Source organism: Akebia trifoliata, chromosome 8, assembly GCF_017979445.1.
Source record: "Akebia trifoliata isolate Shusen 1 chromosome 8, ASM1797944v1, whole genome shotgun sequence".
Classification (NCBI taxonomy): domain Eukaryota; kingdom Viridiplantae; phylum Streptophyta; class Magnoliopsida; order Ranunculales; family Lardizabalaceae; genus Akebia; species Akebia trifoliata.
In genome coordinates this window covers 27347786-27364427 of record NC_141382.1, presented here as the reverse complement: position 1 = coordinate 27364427, position 16642 = coordinate 27347786, and the positions used below count along the sequence as shown (strand labels likewise).

The window sequence follows — 16642 nt, the reverse complement described above, 5'->3', positions numbered from 1 at the left end:
CGAGAAAACCCTCGGCGGCATCTGAGCATAATTCCGAGAAAACCCTCGGCGTCATCTGAGCATAATTTCGAAAAAACCCTCGGCGACATCTGAGCATAATTCTGAGAAAACCCTATGTGGTAACTGAGCATAATTCCAAGAAAACCCTCGGCGGTATCTGAGCATAGTTCCGAGAAAACCCTCGACGGTAACTGAGCATAATTCCGAGAAAACCCTCGGCGGCATCTGAGCATAATTCAGAGAAAACCCTCGGCAGCATCTGAGCATAATTCTGAGAAAATCCTCGGCGGTAACTGAGCATAATTCTAAGAAAACCCTCGGTGGCATCTGAGCATAGTTTCGAGAAAGCCCTCGGCGGCATCTGAGCATAATTCCGAGAAAACCCTCGGCGGTATCTGGCTGAGTAAAACTGAGAATGAAGGAATAAATCTGGGAAAGAACGATTGAAAATGAATCTGGAAAAGAGGGATTGAATTAGGGAATGAATAGATCTGGGACAGAATGAATCCCCTATCTCCTATGTGAGATCCAAAATGCATTTGTTTGAAACTCAAGGTTTTATCCAAAAGTTTTATGAATTTAAAACCTGAGTTTTTATTTCTTTTTTAAGCTCAAGAGTTTTTCAAAAACTGTTATCAAGAGGGTAACCTTAAGTTTGGGGTTCCCATTATCTTTTAGGATTGCTCAAAAACAAAATGCCCCTGGTTTGATAACAAATATGGTACTGGAGATAATTGAATACATCATGTAAAATAAAAAAATGCCCCTCGTATAAGGGGAAACTACATCTTAGAGGAAAAAGAAAAATGCCCCTTGTATGAAGGTTTAAAATATTTGATTACCACAAACGCAACAAAGATCCAACTTTTTATTTTGATTAATTTTATTGAAAATTTTGAATCAGGCTCAAGAAAGCAAAAATATTTCCTTTTGAGACTGAATTCATCTTTCTCTCCCTTGGTTCACTTGGGGAAATAAGAATTTTCAGATCGATCGTAGACAAGATACTTGTGGCTTCCGAGTCTATGTCTGGTTGAAGCTAAGTATTGAACTTGATTATTCGGACTTCTGATGTTTCAGCTCGGACCGCTCTCAGCTTGGGATTTTCTTCTATTTCTCTTTGTTGCTCTAACTTTTGCCTAGATCGCCTTTTCAGGTTTTCAATCTATCGAGCTTGCTCTAGCTTTTGCCTAGATCACCTTTTCAGGTTTTCGATCTAGCGAGCTTCTTTTTTTTTGGCTCTGATTGTTGCCAAAGTTGTCCTTTCAGATTTTCAACCTTGCGAGGTTGCCTTAATTTTTGCCTAAGTCATCCTTTTCCGATTTTCAAACTTAGCACGCTTCATCATTTTTTTTTCCTCCTCTGAACTTCTAGAGTTACTGTCTGATCATGCTTTGCTATCTTCCTTGATTTTTCATACGGTACTTAGGAGGACTTTTATAGGTAAACTTAGGACTGGGTATAAAAAGAAAGGAATTTTGAGACTCAAAAACCCAAATGCCCCTTGTGTGGCATTTCATTTAAAAAATTTTGAATTTTTTCCCCATTTTGGATGATATTTCTTTTTTTCTTTCTTTTGAACTTTTTCTAGATTTTTTCTGAGGAATTTATTCTTTTATTTTGATGTGGTCGGGCCTGAAGTAACTTCTCAGGTTGCCTACGTACCCCAGAATTTTGGGATCAGACCAAGACGTAGTTCGAATTTTTCCCTCCCCTGGGTTAGGTAATCAGGCTAAGAAATAAAAGGCATAAGTTTTCTCTTTTTGATGGCTGCAAAGGTGTTGAGAAAGGAGATAATGAACCAGGTAGTAGGAAAATTGATTCGGCCCAAAAATGCCCTCCTTAAATGTAGTACCGTTTGATCTGATCAAGGATGGTTGGTTCTTGTAACTCAATTCCATCATGATCTTGAAGCTGGCAGCTTTTCCTGGTAATATTTCCTTGATGATGTACGAACCTCCCCAATTTGGTTTGAACTTCCCTCTAGGGTCAAAGATAGGTGTCCGATTCTTTTTGAGTACTAAATCCCCGACTTGTAAGTGACGGGCCTTGATCTTTTTGTCAAATGCACTGGCGACTCTTCTTTGATAAGCTTGCACGTGATACAAAGCTCTCAGTCATTTTTCTTCGATCAAATTCAATTATTCATACCACTGGCAAACCCAATCTGTTTCTGACAACTGACTTTCCAACAAAACCCTGAGAGATGGAATTTCCATTTCCACTGACAAGACCGTTTCCATGCCATACACTAAGGAGTAAGGAGTAGCTCCAGTATAATATCGAATTGAAGTTCGATATGCCCATAGTGCAAATGGCAGTTTTTCAGATCAATCTCGATGTGATTGACACATTTTCCTGATGATAGTTTTAAGATGCTTATTAGTTGCTTCGACTGCTCCATTAGTCTGAGGGCTGTAAGGAGATGATTTGTCGTGTGAGATTTTGAACTTTGAACACAAAGTAATAACCTCAGCTTTGAAATGTGATCCATTATCAAAAATCAGTTCCGAAGGTACCCCGTACTGGCTGATGATGTTTGTTTGGATAAACTTTGCAACTCGAGACGCGGTGAGGACAAGATAAGAGGCAGCTTCGACCCACTTAGTAAAATAATCGATAGCAACTAAAATGTATTCATGCCCATTTGATACTTTAGGCGATATTTTACCAATAATGTCAATTTCCCAAACTGAGAATGGCCATGGTGAAGTTAGACCAACTAATCTAGAAGGTGGCACATGTATGAGATTTGCATGTATTTGGCATTTGTGGCAGGTCCTGACCATGTGATGACAATTTGTTTCCACGTAGGCCAGTAGTACCCTTGTCTCATAATTTTCTTAGCTAAAATTTTCCCACTCGTGTAAGGGCCGCATTCTCTTGAATGTAGTTCAACCATTATCTGTTCAGCTTGATCTTCATCGACGCACGACAAATGAATCCCATCATAAGACCTTTTGTATAAACTTCATGCACACAGGATGAATTGAGATGCTAATCTTAATAGGGTTTGTCGTTCCTTCCTCGATGCTTCTTCTGGGAATTCTTGTTTTTCCAACACCTTTTTAATGTCTGTGTACCACGGCTTTCCATTAGGTAGTCGGGTAGCAATGTTGATCTGGTAACAATATGCAGGTTTGTCTTTGACTTCGACAGTGATCGGCCTTAATTCCATGCTAGGGGGCAGATGGATCATTGAAGATGGAGTGACTAATGAGTCAGCAAATCAATTATCTTCCCTTGACACATGTTGGAACAGAATAGCTTTAAACTTACTCACTAGGTTTAACAAATACTCATGATAAGACTTCAACTTTTCGTCCCTAGTTTTCCATTCTTCTAATGACTGGTATATGATCAAGGCTGAATCCCCAAAAACTTCGATTTCTGTAATGCCCAGATTCAAAGTAGCTTCAAGTCCAGCAATGCATGCCTCATATTCAGCTGTGTTATTGGTGTTAGAGAAGGCTTACTTAATAGCGATCGAAATGTGGCATCCTTCCGGAGAAAACAGGACTGCCCCTATTCCATACCCATTCTGATTGGCAGCTCCATCAAAATACAACTGCCCTGTTTGATTCTGAGGATCTTCTTCAACATGCAAGATGTTCTCATCTGGGAACTGATCAACAGGCCTTATTTCTTTCTACTACCGGGTGATCTGCCAAGTATTCTGCTACAGCTCTCCCCTTGATAGATTTCTTTGTAACGTGCGTGATGTCAAACTCTGATAACAACAATAATCATCGTGCGGTTCTCCCTGTCAGTGCCGGTTTCTCGGAAAGATACTTGAGAGGATCCATCCGAGATAACAAGATAATTGAATGAAATATCATATAGTGTCGAAGTCTCTGAGTAGCCCATACTAGTGCCAAGCAAGTTTTTTCCAGGGCTGAATGCTTTCGTTCATACTCTAACATCTTCTTACTGATGTAGTAGATAGCCCTTTCTTTACGAGTATCTTTGTCATACTGTGCAAGCATGCATCCCATAGCTTCTTCTGTGATTGACAAATAAAGAAGAAGTGGTTCACCCGGTGTGGGTGGAACCAAAATAGGCAAGTTTAAGAGATACTCCTTGACTTGGTCGAAGGCTTTTTGACATTGCTCATTCCAAACTGTTGGTTCATTCTTCTTGAGAAACTTGAAAATAGGTTCGCAGACTTTGGTGAGTTGAGCGATGAATCTGCTGACATACTGGATTCTACCTAAAAAACTTCGAATTTACTTTTCAGTTTCAGATGGTGGCATATCTTGGATAACTTTAATATTCACAAGGTCTACTTCGATCCCTCTTTGACTAACCACAAATCCCAACAATTTTCCAGATGTTACTCCAAATACACATTTCTACGGGTTGAGGCGAAGTTTGTACTTTTGAATCCTCGTGAAAAATTTTTCTAACGTAGCAACGTGCCCCAGTCGTTCTTTGCATTTGACTATCAGATCATCTACATAGACTTCGACTTATCAAGTCATGTAGTAGAGTCGTAACTGCTCTTTGATAGGTGACTCCAGCATTCTTCAAACCAAAAGGCATAACCTTGTAGCAAAAGGTTCCCCACTGTGTGATGAACAACATTTTTTGTATATCCTGAGGATCCATTTTTATCTGATTGTACCCCGAAAAGCCATCCATGAAGGACAATAAAGCATGCCCTCATATGCTATCTACTAGAACGTCTATGTGTGGTAAAGGAAAACTATCTTTTGGGCTTGCTTTGTTTAGGTCTTTGAAGTCTACACATATTCTGACTTTTCCATCCTTTTTAGGCACCGGGACGACATTGGCAATCCACTCAGGGTATTCTACTACTTCCAAAAATCCAGCGTTAATCTGCTTCGTAACTTCTTCTTTAATTTTCAGAGTTTATTCCGGCTTCATACGTCGAAGTTTCTGTTTAATGGGTCGAGCATCCGGGTATAACGAAATACGATGTTGAATAATGTTTGTGCTTATTCCCGGCATATCCTCGTAAGACCACGCGAACACGTCTTTGAACTTTCTGAGCAAGTCTACTATCCCTTTGCGTTCATCGGGGGATAATGTGATCCCTTGTTCCGAGGTAGATAACCTCTACTTCCTCCATTAGAGGTTAAGCCCGACATTCATTTTCTTGTTCAAGTAATTTGATTATTTCAGGGGGAGGTTCTTCTCAGAAGATTCTCCTTCCGAAGCTAAATTATTAGTTAAATTATTATTGCGCTCAGGATAATCAAAAATTTATTTCATTTCATTGAAAAGAGATGGGGTAACAGGACTCACTGCAGACTTGACAGACCCACTTGACTCGGCAGGAAAAATAGACTCAGCAGAAACAACTAACTTATTTGACTCAACAGAAATAACGGACTCAATTGGCATGTCAGCCTGAACAGGACTAAGGGGACTGACAGATCAAGTCTTGACATGCAACACAGGACTAATTATATGATAGTTAGAGAGACACCCTACAGCGGGTTTGATTGCAGACTGAGGATTTGGGATCCCCTTCTCAATTGACAACACCAAGACACTGCGATCTTCAATGAATAACTGGTCAATGTTGAGGGAGTCTAGATTAAGCTGCCAGTCTTCAATTTTCTTATCTTCAGCTTCTATGCTTGCTTCCTTTTCAGGCCAATCCATACCAAAGAAGATCTCAAATCCCGGCAGACGAGTACCTGTGATGTGGTCATTGAATGGCTCTGGGAACCCACAGTAACGTAAATCTTCTCCTTCCTTCACGAAATAGCCATTAAGAGTCTTACGATAGGACTTCATTTTAATGAGATCCGTAGTGCATTTTTGCCATTTTGTAACTGCCTTGTCCCGCTTTGTCTTTCAGTATTGGGCCCAATCTTCCTTAATAGGCTTATATCCTTGCCCGAATGTGTCGATGACCTCTTTAATCACTAGTGCCTCTTTAATACCTTGCTGCTTGCGACCTAAGCCCATACCAAGGAAAAATCTTATTTTCTTGAATATATTGGCCATGTAGCAGCTAGAGGTATTTTCCATTGGAAAATATTCTTTCATGACTTGATCTCATTAAACTGAGCATATATTTTCAAACTCGAACCCACTGAGCTCTACTCCTTGTTGTTCTGGCTGAATCTCAAGCAACGGCTCATCCTTAGCTTCAGTACTGTTTATAATCCCTACAATTTCAGCATCTCCATGGAGAGTAATCACTAGCCCATCCTTGATAAACTTAACCTTCTGGTGCAGCGTGGAAGGGATAACTTTGATCTGGTGTAACCATGGCCTCCCTAACAGTAAATTGAAAGAAGACTGGATATCAATAACCTGAAATTCCACAGGAAATTCAGCTATGCCTGTGGACAGTCGCAGGTGCAAAATTCCCAGTACATCCCTTTTGGTGTTATCATAGGCTCTAACCCCTTGATTAGTGGGCTTGAGATCTTCAGTTTTAAATCCAAGGCAAGTGGCGGTCTTCAAAGGGCAACTGTGGCAACTGTGATGTGCAATGGCTTTGTGTGGCTTGTTCCTTCCTTTGGGAGATCGGAGTCTAAGAAGGATAAGATATTTCTCACGTAATTCGTCCCTACTATGTTGGTCAGCTGATCTGGAGAAGTATCAAGGAAGACTTGGGCTGTACTTAATGCTTTGAGAATGGCTTCTCTATGAGTAGTGAAAGCCTTGAGTAAACCCCATACTGAGATGTTGGCCCCTGATTTCTTCAACTGCTTGATCACAGAATTATCTTCTTCGATATTTTCTTTGATAGGATCTTCTCTTTCTTTTCTTTTAAGGGCTGCCGGATTATCAACACAGAGTTTTTGGAGCTTAAAAAATCTTCTCCCTCGAGTCATATGTCTAACTTCATCATAGGAGAGGGAGTAAGGCTCATCTTCTTCAGTCAGCAAGTATGGATCTTCATCTGTCAAAGATACAGGGCTTTTCAAGTTCATCTGAGCCAACAGGTAACTAGTGAATGCGGGGCTACTATATCGAGGTGGGGATAAACAATGCGTATCATCCGAGGTTAAATCAAATGGTTCATAGTTTGTGGTGAAAACCTCATCAGTGAAGGCTATCTCGTCAAGGGGGTAACTAGGCGGTTTGACTTGGATGGGATGGATAAGAGAGACAGGATCGAATGGAAATGGTGTATCAGAAACCATGTTCAGGGTTGGTGGAGGTTGGTAGGTAGGTAGTGGATTAGTGGTAACATTTGGTGGGCTAGGGATTGTGACCTTTTTGTTGTCAATAAGGTTTTGAATGGCATGGTGTAAGGTGATACATCGATCCGTGTGATGGTCAGGATTTTGATGGAACTCGTAGAATAAGTTAGAATTGTGTCCAGCTGGCAAAGGATTAGGTAAAGGTCAGGGTTGGATAGGGGTAAGAAGCCCTTGTTTCACCAATTTGTGAAGAACTACAGTAAGACTCATCCCTAGATTGGTAAATTGACGCGGAGTTCGAGGTTGACTTGGGTGAGCATGGTTATTAGTTCGGACTGGGGGTTGAGCTGGGGTAGCTGATGTGTTGGCTATGTAGACATGGTTGGTGCTAGATTTAGAAACATAGGGTTTCTTAGACTTGTTATCTGAGGGGTTAGAGAGAATCCCAGAGGCAAAAGCGTCCTCAAGTTGGCTTTCAGCTTGTAACAAAGACTCAAAAGTAGGGAGATATTGGGCCTCTAAGTGCTAAGCATATCCTTGTGAGAGGTTCTTTAGGATAATTGCTACTTGTTCCTTCTCCGAGGGTCTATCCCACATTTGGGCAACCTTGGCCCTCCAGCGACCAATGAAATCAGTGAATGTCTCCCCATTTTTCTACTTAGTTGCCTCCAGATCTCTTCTTAAAGTCTCAATCTCGGTACTGTACTTATACTGATGCCAGAAGGCCTTTGACATGCTCTCCTAGGTGCCCACAATAACTGGATCTTGAGACATTAGCCAGCGTAGTGCTGATCCTGATAAAGTTATCTGAAACAACGACGTCATATGTTCGTCCTGAGCCCCATAGTGCGCATGTTAGTAACATACACCTTAAGATGTGTTTTTGCACACCCTATACCACTAAACTTGTCCATTTTCGACATCACAAACTTCTCGGACAAATAGATTCTAGGGATGCGGTTCAGAGTTTCAATGCCTGTTGTAATTTCATCGATACCCTTTATGCTCTTCATAGTCGACTCTAATTGAAACATTCTGTTAGCTAACACTGAATTTTCATCAACATACTCTTCGTCTCCGTCGAGTTCGAAGACTTCACGTTGACGTCTCTCTTCTGCCTTCTTTCCTTCTGGGTCATCTAGGGGATTACCCATTGATTCCAAGGTTTGTTCTAACACTTCCACTTTGCCTTTTATACTGTTGATATCATTGGCAAAGGCTACCAAGATCTTACGGATCTCTGTGAGTTCAGATTCTGAAGCCATCTCTGCTTGTTGACTTGGTACTGTAGCTCGTTCTAATCGACTAGACCTAACACTCCAACTAGGAGGTGGACACTTGAGTTTGGGCGCAATGATAATCCTATATGACCCCATCAAAGGTAGATTTAGTTAATTTCAGTATTATCCTCTTGATAACATTTTAAAAAATCACTTTATTGAGGTTTGTGCACCAATCCATTCACACAACGAACATTCAAAGAAGAAATAAATATTTATTTGAAAGAAAAAAATATCTTTATTGAAAATGATTGAAAAAGAAATGTTCTCATTAAAAACATCTTTCAACAAATTTGACTTGAACTATTTTTACATGGACGCTTGGCTTTGTCTTGATGGTCATCAGGATTGCTGTCAAGCTTGACCCTTTTGGCTCTTTGAATTCTGCTGGTCCGTCTAGATACCCTAAGGTACGCTTGTTCCAAGCTTTCTCAATGAGGTGTACCAACTTTTCAGTCAAAGGCTCGGGGGGAAAGAAAGCTTTGTGCTAAGGTAAAGATAACTCTATAAGTACGTCGTACTATTCTGGGATTAGATTAGGATGGTAAAATGATGTTTCTTCTAAACCGATCAGACGGACATAGTAGGATCCTTTGGTTCCTAGAACAGGGGGATCAGACATCACCAAGGGCACCTAAAACTGATATGACAGGCAAGGCGAGAGGCTAACCATTTGCTCTAAGCTTTGACTGAATTGTGAGGCACTAACAGGTTTCTCTTGGAAAAGTGTTCTGGCCCATATTCGAGGTTTAAGGGGACATCTACGATTTTGAGACGATCACAAAGCCACATATAGAGTAAGTAGGGGCTTCCTTTGAAGCTTTTCCGCTCACCATTTTTTATGGCATCTAAACCTGAGAAAGTTTCAGCTAGGATGAGAGGTATTGGGTTGGCTTTCCTTGAGAGTTGAGAGGCTATATCTATGAAGGACTCAAGGATAGTTTGGCCATCACTATTAGAGGTCAGTATGTATTGGGCTAGGATTCCTAGGCACAATCGATAATCTCTAGTAGCTCGTCAGGCTTCGGGTTTTACATTGATAGGGTGACTGCGGAAGCGATATGGGCCCAGTGAAGATACTAAGTCCAATCTCCCGTTATGAACTAAGGCCTTGGCTTCTTCCTTGGTAATGTTCAGTCCTGTGGCGAGGTCACAAGAATATCCGATCTTCAATGAGGGCCTGAAGTGGATATCCCCATGATGCCACAATAATCCTCGTGAGTGGGGCACAAGTGCATATACCCCATATGGAATATATGAGATGGGGGTTCCATCGCTTAGCCATAGCGCGTAAGAGGTTCCAGTCTATCTCAAACTCGTGGAAGTAGAGAGCACTCCTCAACATGAATTTTCCAAAATTGATCTTCTCTACAGGGTGCATCCCTACGACGATTGTTTTGACTAACTGATCGATTGGGTTATCGCCTGCGACTAGCATCCTGGTTTGACACAAAAGGGTATTTTAGTACTCTTCTAAGGTCCATGTAAAATATCAATTTTCTCTTTATTTTCTTTTAGAAAATATTTTCCTTTTGGAAAATCTTGTTTTTATGGAAAATATTTTTTCTAAATAACACTTCTTTTGAAAACATTCTTCTCTGGAAAATATTTTCTTTCTATAAACTATTTTTTCTTTGAAAATTTGACTTCCATTTGGATTTAAATGGTCCGGTCCATCATGATTGTTGGATCGGGATGGACTAGGTAATTATTATAAAAGAATGGATTCTTTATTGGGTCGGTGCACCCATATTAATTACTTAAAAGAAAAACTTTAATTCTTGAAGGCAGCCATACATTTTGATCTCATCATCCACATCATTCACATCAATCACAAAGTCCTATAAGATTCCATTCAATGAACAACCCAGGAACACCCACGATAAGTTCGAGTCGTGACCTATAGGGAAGGTTTCTAAACTCTAAGCTTATTACGTGCAATGCATTTTTATCTTGCCACCCTTGTCCAAATACACCTATATACCTCTCGATACGTGGTGACTTGGTTTGATATACCGTATAGGTGACAATCTAAAACCTCAACTCACTTCTCTGAAGTCAAAAACAATCAGTTTGATCTCCAGTTGAGAGGTGGCGCACGATCCTGAGCAAGGGCCCACTTAAATACCTCTCATCTAGAATAGACGTAGTCTATCCCCCTCATACAGTAGGGTACAGCGGGGCATGATCTCGCTTAGGCACCAATTTTGACCAAGAAGTGCAATTGGTATACTTAGATTATCTTTTACATACCTATAGGTACGAGTCAAGGGTTGTAGCTTTCATAAATGGTTTGGCATCCCACAAGGGGACCGACCACGTACTAGTACTACGTTGGCAATCGGGACATGTGACTGTGTGGCTCACAATAGGTCAGAGGCTCAGGTCCTTCAAGCCTAGGTGCATCAATATACCTCTTAGAATCACCTGATCAGAAAATATTGATGTCCCAATTTGATATACCCTAAGGTACGTGACTGGAGTTCTGGTTTTTATGAATGACGTCGCATCTCCGAAGAGACCAGGCCACGCACTAGTGCCATGTTGGCTATATAGGATGTGTAAGTGTGCAAAATAGTAAACGTGCATGTGGTGTGTGCAACACAGGGTGGGGTGTGCCCGGGCCCTTTTTCAAATAAATGGACCCATGGGTCCAATCAAATCAATCATTATAACATGAATCACATGAATATTTAATCGAGACCAACACCATTCTAATCACATAGATATTTAATCAAGATCAACAGCATTCTAAACACATGATTAAAGATAAGCATATCAACCATATATCCATGTTAGAAACAAACATTTAATCCGACATATTTCTTTATGTGTTTCAATCAAGAGTCATTTTGGATGGTCCAAACCAAATTGGTATTTCTAAGGATATTGGATTAAGAATGAAGTGACAATCGTTGGGATGAAAGGTTATGATGATCTTTAAACAATTTGAAAGAGAAAAAAAAAAGACAAGAAAATAAATCAATAAAAAAAATGAAACATTTTAGAAAACAAATCGTTTTTTATTTTTTTTTATTTATAAGCAAACTTAAAAGAGCACATTAAAAAAAAAAAAACTATTAAATGGACAGCAAGTAAAAACAGCAAAAAAAAAACTATTTAAAAAAAAAAAAAAAAACAAAAGGCCATTTTGTAGGATGTTGTTAGGAACTATCCATCGTATTCAATAAAGGGGGGTGTCCTTAGTAAAATGAAGATTTTATATAACCCTCACACCATCTCCTCCATCTGTTTTCAGCCATGTTCACGTTTTTTTTTTACAAAAACTGATCTAGACTATCAACCCGATCAGTTGAGGTCAGTTTGATCGATTTAGAACTCTTTACTTATCATTGATCTCCTATGATTTCAACCCTGGTTTAACTACAATAAGCCGCTGCCATTAACGGTTTGTTCAGCTCAAGATCGAAGTAGAAAAAGTCTCCACAAACTCTACTGGCCACGGCTTCCTCCACGTTTGATCTAATGATCACATGGTCTCCCAAGTTACAGATTCAATTAAAAATGAAGTAGAGTAGTTCGTGGTCTGAGTTTGAACTTGAAAAATGCAGATTTTGCTTATAACCGATGGGAATTTCTAAAAGAAAACTTTCTATAATCAAGATTTGATTTTTTTGCTCCAAATCTTGAATCAATCAGATTTATGGATTGAGGCTGATCGGATTGTGTTGGCTTTTATAGCCTAATGAAGACGATGAACTCAAATCTTAAGCCATTTGGGGAAGATGGTGTGGGAATATAAAAAAATAGACTTTATCAATTACACACCATTCCACACTCTCAAACATTGTTGATAAGTTGGTGTGTAAACCAAAAAATAATGCCATTACTCATGACACACCAACCCAAACAACTTGACAGAACCTCAAAACGAAAAAAAAATCCTTTTTTTTTTGTTAAAATTTTTCTTTTTAATTTCCTTCTTGCTGTCAATGAATGGACAACACTACTTTCCTAAAAACAAATTATTTTATTTAAAAAAACTAATTACATACTTCTTTTTTTTTTTTTTAATTAAAAAAAAAAAAAAAAACTAAGCAAACAAAACGCTGTCCAATGATCAATGGCACACACTCTAAAAAAAATAAAAAAAATATTAAAAAAAATCTACACACGTAAAGATCAAATGTTATGGTCCAACAATCATATTATCTTCAATAAAACCAACCATTCCAAAACCCTTCATGATCACCTTAGATGACCCTTGATTAACTCACAAGAATAATATGCCGAAGCCAAATATTTAAAATAAAAAAAACATGCTCAATAATCGAATAAAAAAATAACAAAAAATAAATATGCAAATATAATAATGAACAAACTAATAAATAACAAAAAATAAATAAATAAATAAATAAAATAAACAAATAAAAACATTTTAAATCATTTTAGCGATGTTCCCATACTTGGGGTTTTTCAAGTTTGATCCTCAATGTCCCCAATGGAGTCGCCACTGAAAGTGCCTTGGATCCGTGGGGTGTGCGGATCCGCTTCTGACCCTTGAGGTTTAGGAGTCGACACTTAGTTATTACGGTCTAGGAACCGAATACTGACTATAAACGGATAAAAAACTAATCTGCTACAGAAAAACTGAGTCCGGGGATCACATTACGAGGTTGGAAGGTGTTAGGCACCAACCCCACCCGGCCAGTGCTGGTCTCTACTTATCCCAAATAAGACTACATTGCTAATGGTAAAACCTAGATAAAAATAATAGAAATGTTACCTTCGATACGCAAAGGTTCTATTCCCTCAGATCTGGTGAAACTGCTCCTTGTACCGTACTCCTTACTTCGTTCTGTCTCCGGATCTGATTTCTGACCTCCGAGGCAAGGTATCTCCTTCTTGGATCTAGATGCTTCGAATTTGTTATGAATTTTGGGGTGTTTTTGAAAGGTTTCTAGGTGTTTTTCAGGCTAAAATTGAAGTATGGGTATTAGGTAAGGAGTTGGGGCTCCAAAATTAGGGTTTTGGAGAGGTTGTGGAGGCTTCTTCACCTACTTTTTCTTGGATTTTTTCTTTGATACGAAAAAAGGGTGTGGAGGCTCCTATTTATAAAGTTTTTTAGAAGAATTAGGATTTGATTAGGGTTTCTTTTAGGATTTTAATTAGGGTTTTGACTTTGGTCTTATGAGATTGACTTAGTCTTTAGGGTTTTAATTTAGGGTTTTGACTTTAGTCTTATGAGATTGACTTGATTAGTTTAGATTAGGATTTTGATTTAGAGTTTTGACTTTAGTCTTATGAGATTGACTTGATTAGTTTAGATTAGGGATTTTTATTTAGGGTTTTGACTTTACTCTTATGAGATTGACTTTAATACTTTGACTTTAGTCTTTCTTGGTTGGCTTTTAATATCTTGACTTTGGCCTTACTTGATTGACTTTAGGATTGACTTTAGTCTTACTTGATTGACTTTAATTTTTTGGAGAACCCCCTTTTTATTATATCTTTAATTCTTTGGGCTCCTAGATGGAGGGGTCCTTGAATAAATATTTTAGCAGCCATCAACAATTTTGCCTGAAAGCGTGATTGATCGATTTTTTTGTTTAAAATTTTAAATTAATTTTATTAATGTTTCACTTTAAATTATTTAATGGTTTATTTATTAATTTTAAAATTTTTAATTATTAAAATTATAAAATTATCATTTTGCCCTTGAAGAGGATTGTTTACGTTTTAAGTCATTTTTCAATGTTTCAGGATGTTTTGGAATCAGTTTTTCATAAGGAATTCAATGGGAATGTTGGTTTTTGTCATTTATGAAGTTTTTTGTATGAAATGGTCTTGAACTTTATGAGAGGTATTTTTGTAATTTTGTCAAATTCTGTGAAAATTGTCGAAATGATTTATTTGATTTTAATTTGTTATTTTATGTGTTTGAATGAGTTTTTCTAATCGTAACGTAGGCTCTAGGGTTGTTTTGATGTTAGGGGTATTTTGGTAATTTGGTCATTTTCAGTGATTTTTATCATGAAGCTTCTTTTTGGTATGCAAGATGATGATTTCTATGTTTTTGGGATTGTATTTTCCTAGCGTAGCGTGGTTTCTAAGGTTTTGTCAGTTCGAGATACCTCATTTGAATTTCTGAAACATATCTGGTAATAAAATAAAGCGTTGGAATAAACATCCATCATTGGAAACCGTTGAGATCGGATTGACGAATTGATTAATCAGGCGAGTGCAAAAATGGGGTGTATACAATATACATCTAATATCGTACGATAGATCAGAGTACGGAAGAAGGAATTAATATACAAGATTATACAAAACTCCTCACTCTAACAAAAGTCCTAACGCTCAAGATAAAATCAATAAGACTACCTGGATGAACTGACACCACTAGGGGAGTATAGCCTCAGTACTCACCAGGTAACGGACTCTGGTCGTTTATCTAACCTACTAGATAGTCCTCACTCGTGTTCTACACCTGCTTCGCCAAGCTCCAGATCTGAAACTAAAAAAAATGGAGACGGAAAGGGTGAGTAACAATGGTTACCTAGTAAGGAAACAAACAATTTCTACTAATAACCCCTCCTAACATGAACGAATAATCATACTGAATCATTTTAAAATATATAAAATTTTACAGAAGAAACTACGATTAACTGGTACATATAGCCATGGATGAGCAACTAAACATTTTAAACTACGATTAACTGGTACATATAGCCATGAACGCCCCTACGACATTCTGCACCATGATGAATGACCTCTTCAGACCATACCTCGACAAGTTTGTTGTGGTATATCTTGATGATATCGTAGTATACAGTTCTACCTTAGAAGAGCACGTTCAACATTTACGCAAGGTATTCCAAGTGCTTCGCGATAATCAGTTGTATGTCAAGCTAGAGAAGTGTTCATTCGCTCAAGAGCAGATTATGTTTCTTGGCCACGTTGTGGGTAATGGACAAATTCGGATGGACATGGAGAAAGTACGAGCCATTGATGAATGGAAAACCCCATCTACCGTCACAGAACTCAGGTCATTCCTTGGTCTTGTGAATTATTATCGACGTTTCGTCTAAGGGTATTCCAAACGGGTCGCACCTCTCACAGACCTGTTGAAGAAAGATCACACTTGGTTCTGGTCGAACAAGTGTCATGAGGCGTTTGAAGACCTCAAGCCATCTGTTATGCAAGACCCAGTCTTAGCTCTACCCGACATCACCAAGCCGTTTGAAGTTCAGACAGATGCATCTGACTTTGCTATTGGAGGAGTGTTGTTACAGGATGGGCATCCGCTTGCTTATGAAAGTCGGAAGCTCAATGATGTTGAGAGACGTTATACCGCACAAGAGAAAGAGTTGTTAGCCGTCGTCAACTGCTTGAGAGTTTGGAGACATTATTTATTGGGATCACAAGTTCATGTGAAGACCGATAATGTGGCAGTGAGCCATTTCCTGACTCAAAAGAAGTTGACACCAAAACAAGCTCGTTGGCAAGAATTCCTCGCAGAGTTTGACTTGGCCTTGGATTACAAGCCAGGAAAGAACAACAGCGTGGCCGATGCCTTAAGTTGTAAAGCAGAGTTAGCAGCATTTCCGCGACAAGTTTCTCAAGTTACTAGCACTTTACAGCAGAGAATTCATGATGGGTTGAACAGTAATCCCCAGGCGAAGGCCATATTGGATATGGTGCAGAAGGGGAAAGCACGCCATTTCTGGCTTCGGGATGGGTTGTTATACACCACCAAGAGCCGCATGTTTGTTCCACGTACGGACGGACTAAGACGAGAACTGATGAGGGAGTGTCACGACACTCCATGGGCTGGCCATCCGGGTTGACACCGCACATTAGCTCTCTTTGAGTGAGGATACTACTGGCCGAACATCCGTGATGATGTGTTAGATTATGTGAAGACCTACCTCATTTGCCAGCAAGACAAGATCAAGCGCGACAAACCAATCAGGCTACTGGAACCGCTTCCAGTCCCCCAAAGGCCTTGGGAAAGTATTTCTATGGACTTTGTCTCAGGTTTGACGAAGGTTGTAGAGTATGGATCCATCCTTGTGGTTGTGGACCGTTTCTCCAAATATACTACATTTATACCGATCTCGACATATTGCTCAGCAGAAGAAACATCGCACTTGTTCCTCTAGCATGTCATCAAGTATTGGGGTGTGCCCAAGAACATTGTCAGCGACAGAGATTTAAGATTTACAGGGAGATTCTGGACCGAATTGTTCAGATTACTTGGGTCTCAGC

At 39.2% G+C, this 16642-nt stretch overlaps 1 protein-coding gene across 1 annotated transcript in view; it reads left to right on the top strand.

The window, feature by feature from the left end:
* The first annotated feature begins 15105 nt into the window (after positions 1–15105).
* The window catches only part of LOC147396449 (uncharacterized), a 30373-nt gene continuing 28836 nt past the window's right edge, over positions 15106–16642 (top strand). The window contains exons 1-3 of the mRNA XM_086450127.1: positions 15106–15435; positions 15535–16216; positions 16315–16634. Of these exons, the coding sequence (XP_086306253.1) occupies positions 15106–15435; positions 15535–16216; positions 16315–16634 (1332 nt within the window). The remainder of the gene's footprint in view (positions 15436–15534; positions 16217–16314; positions 16635–16642) is intronic.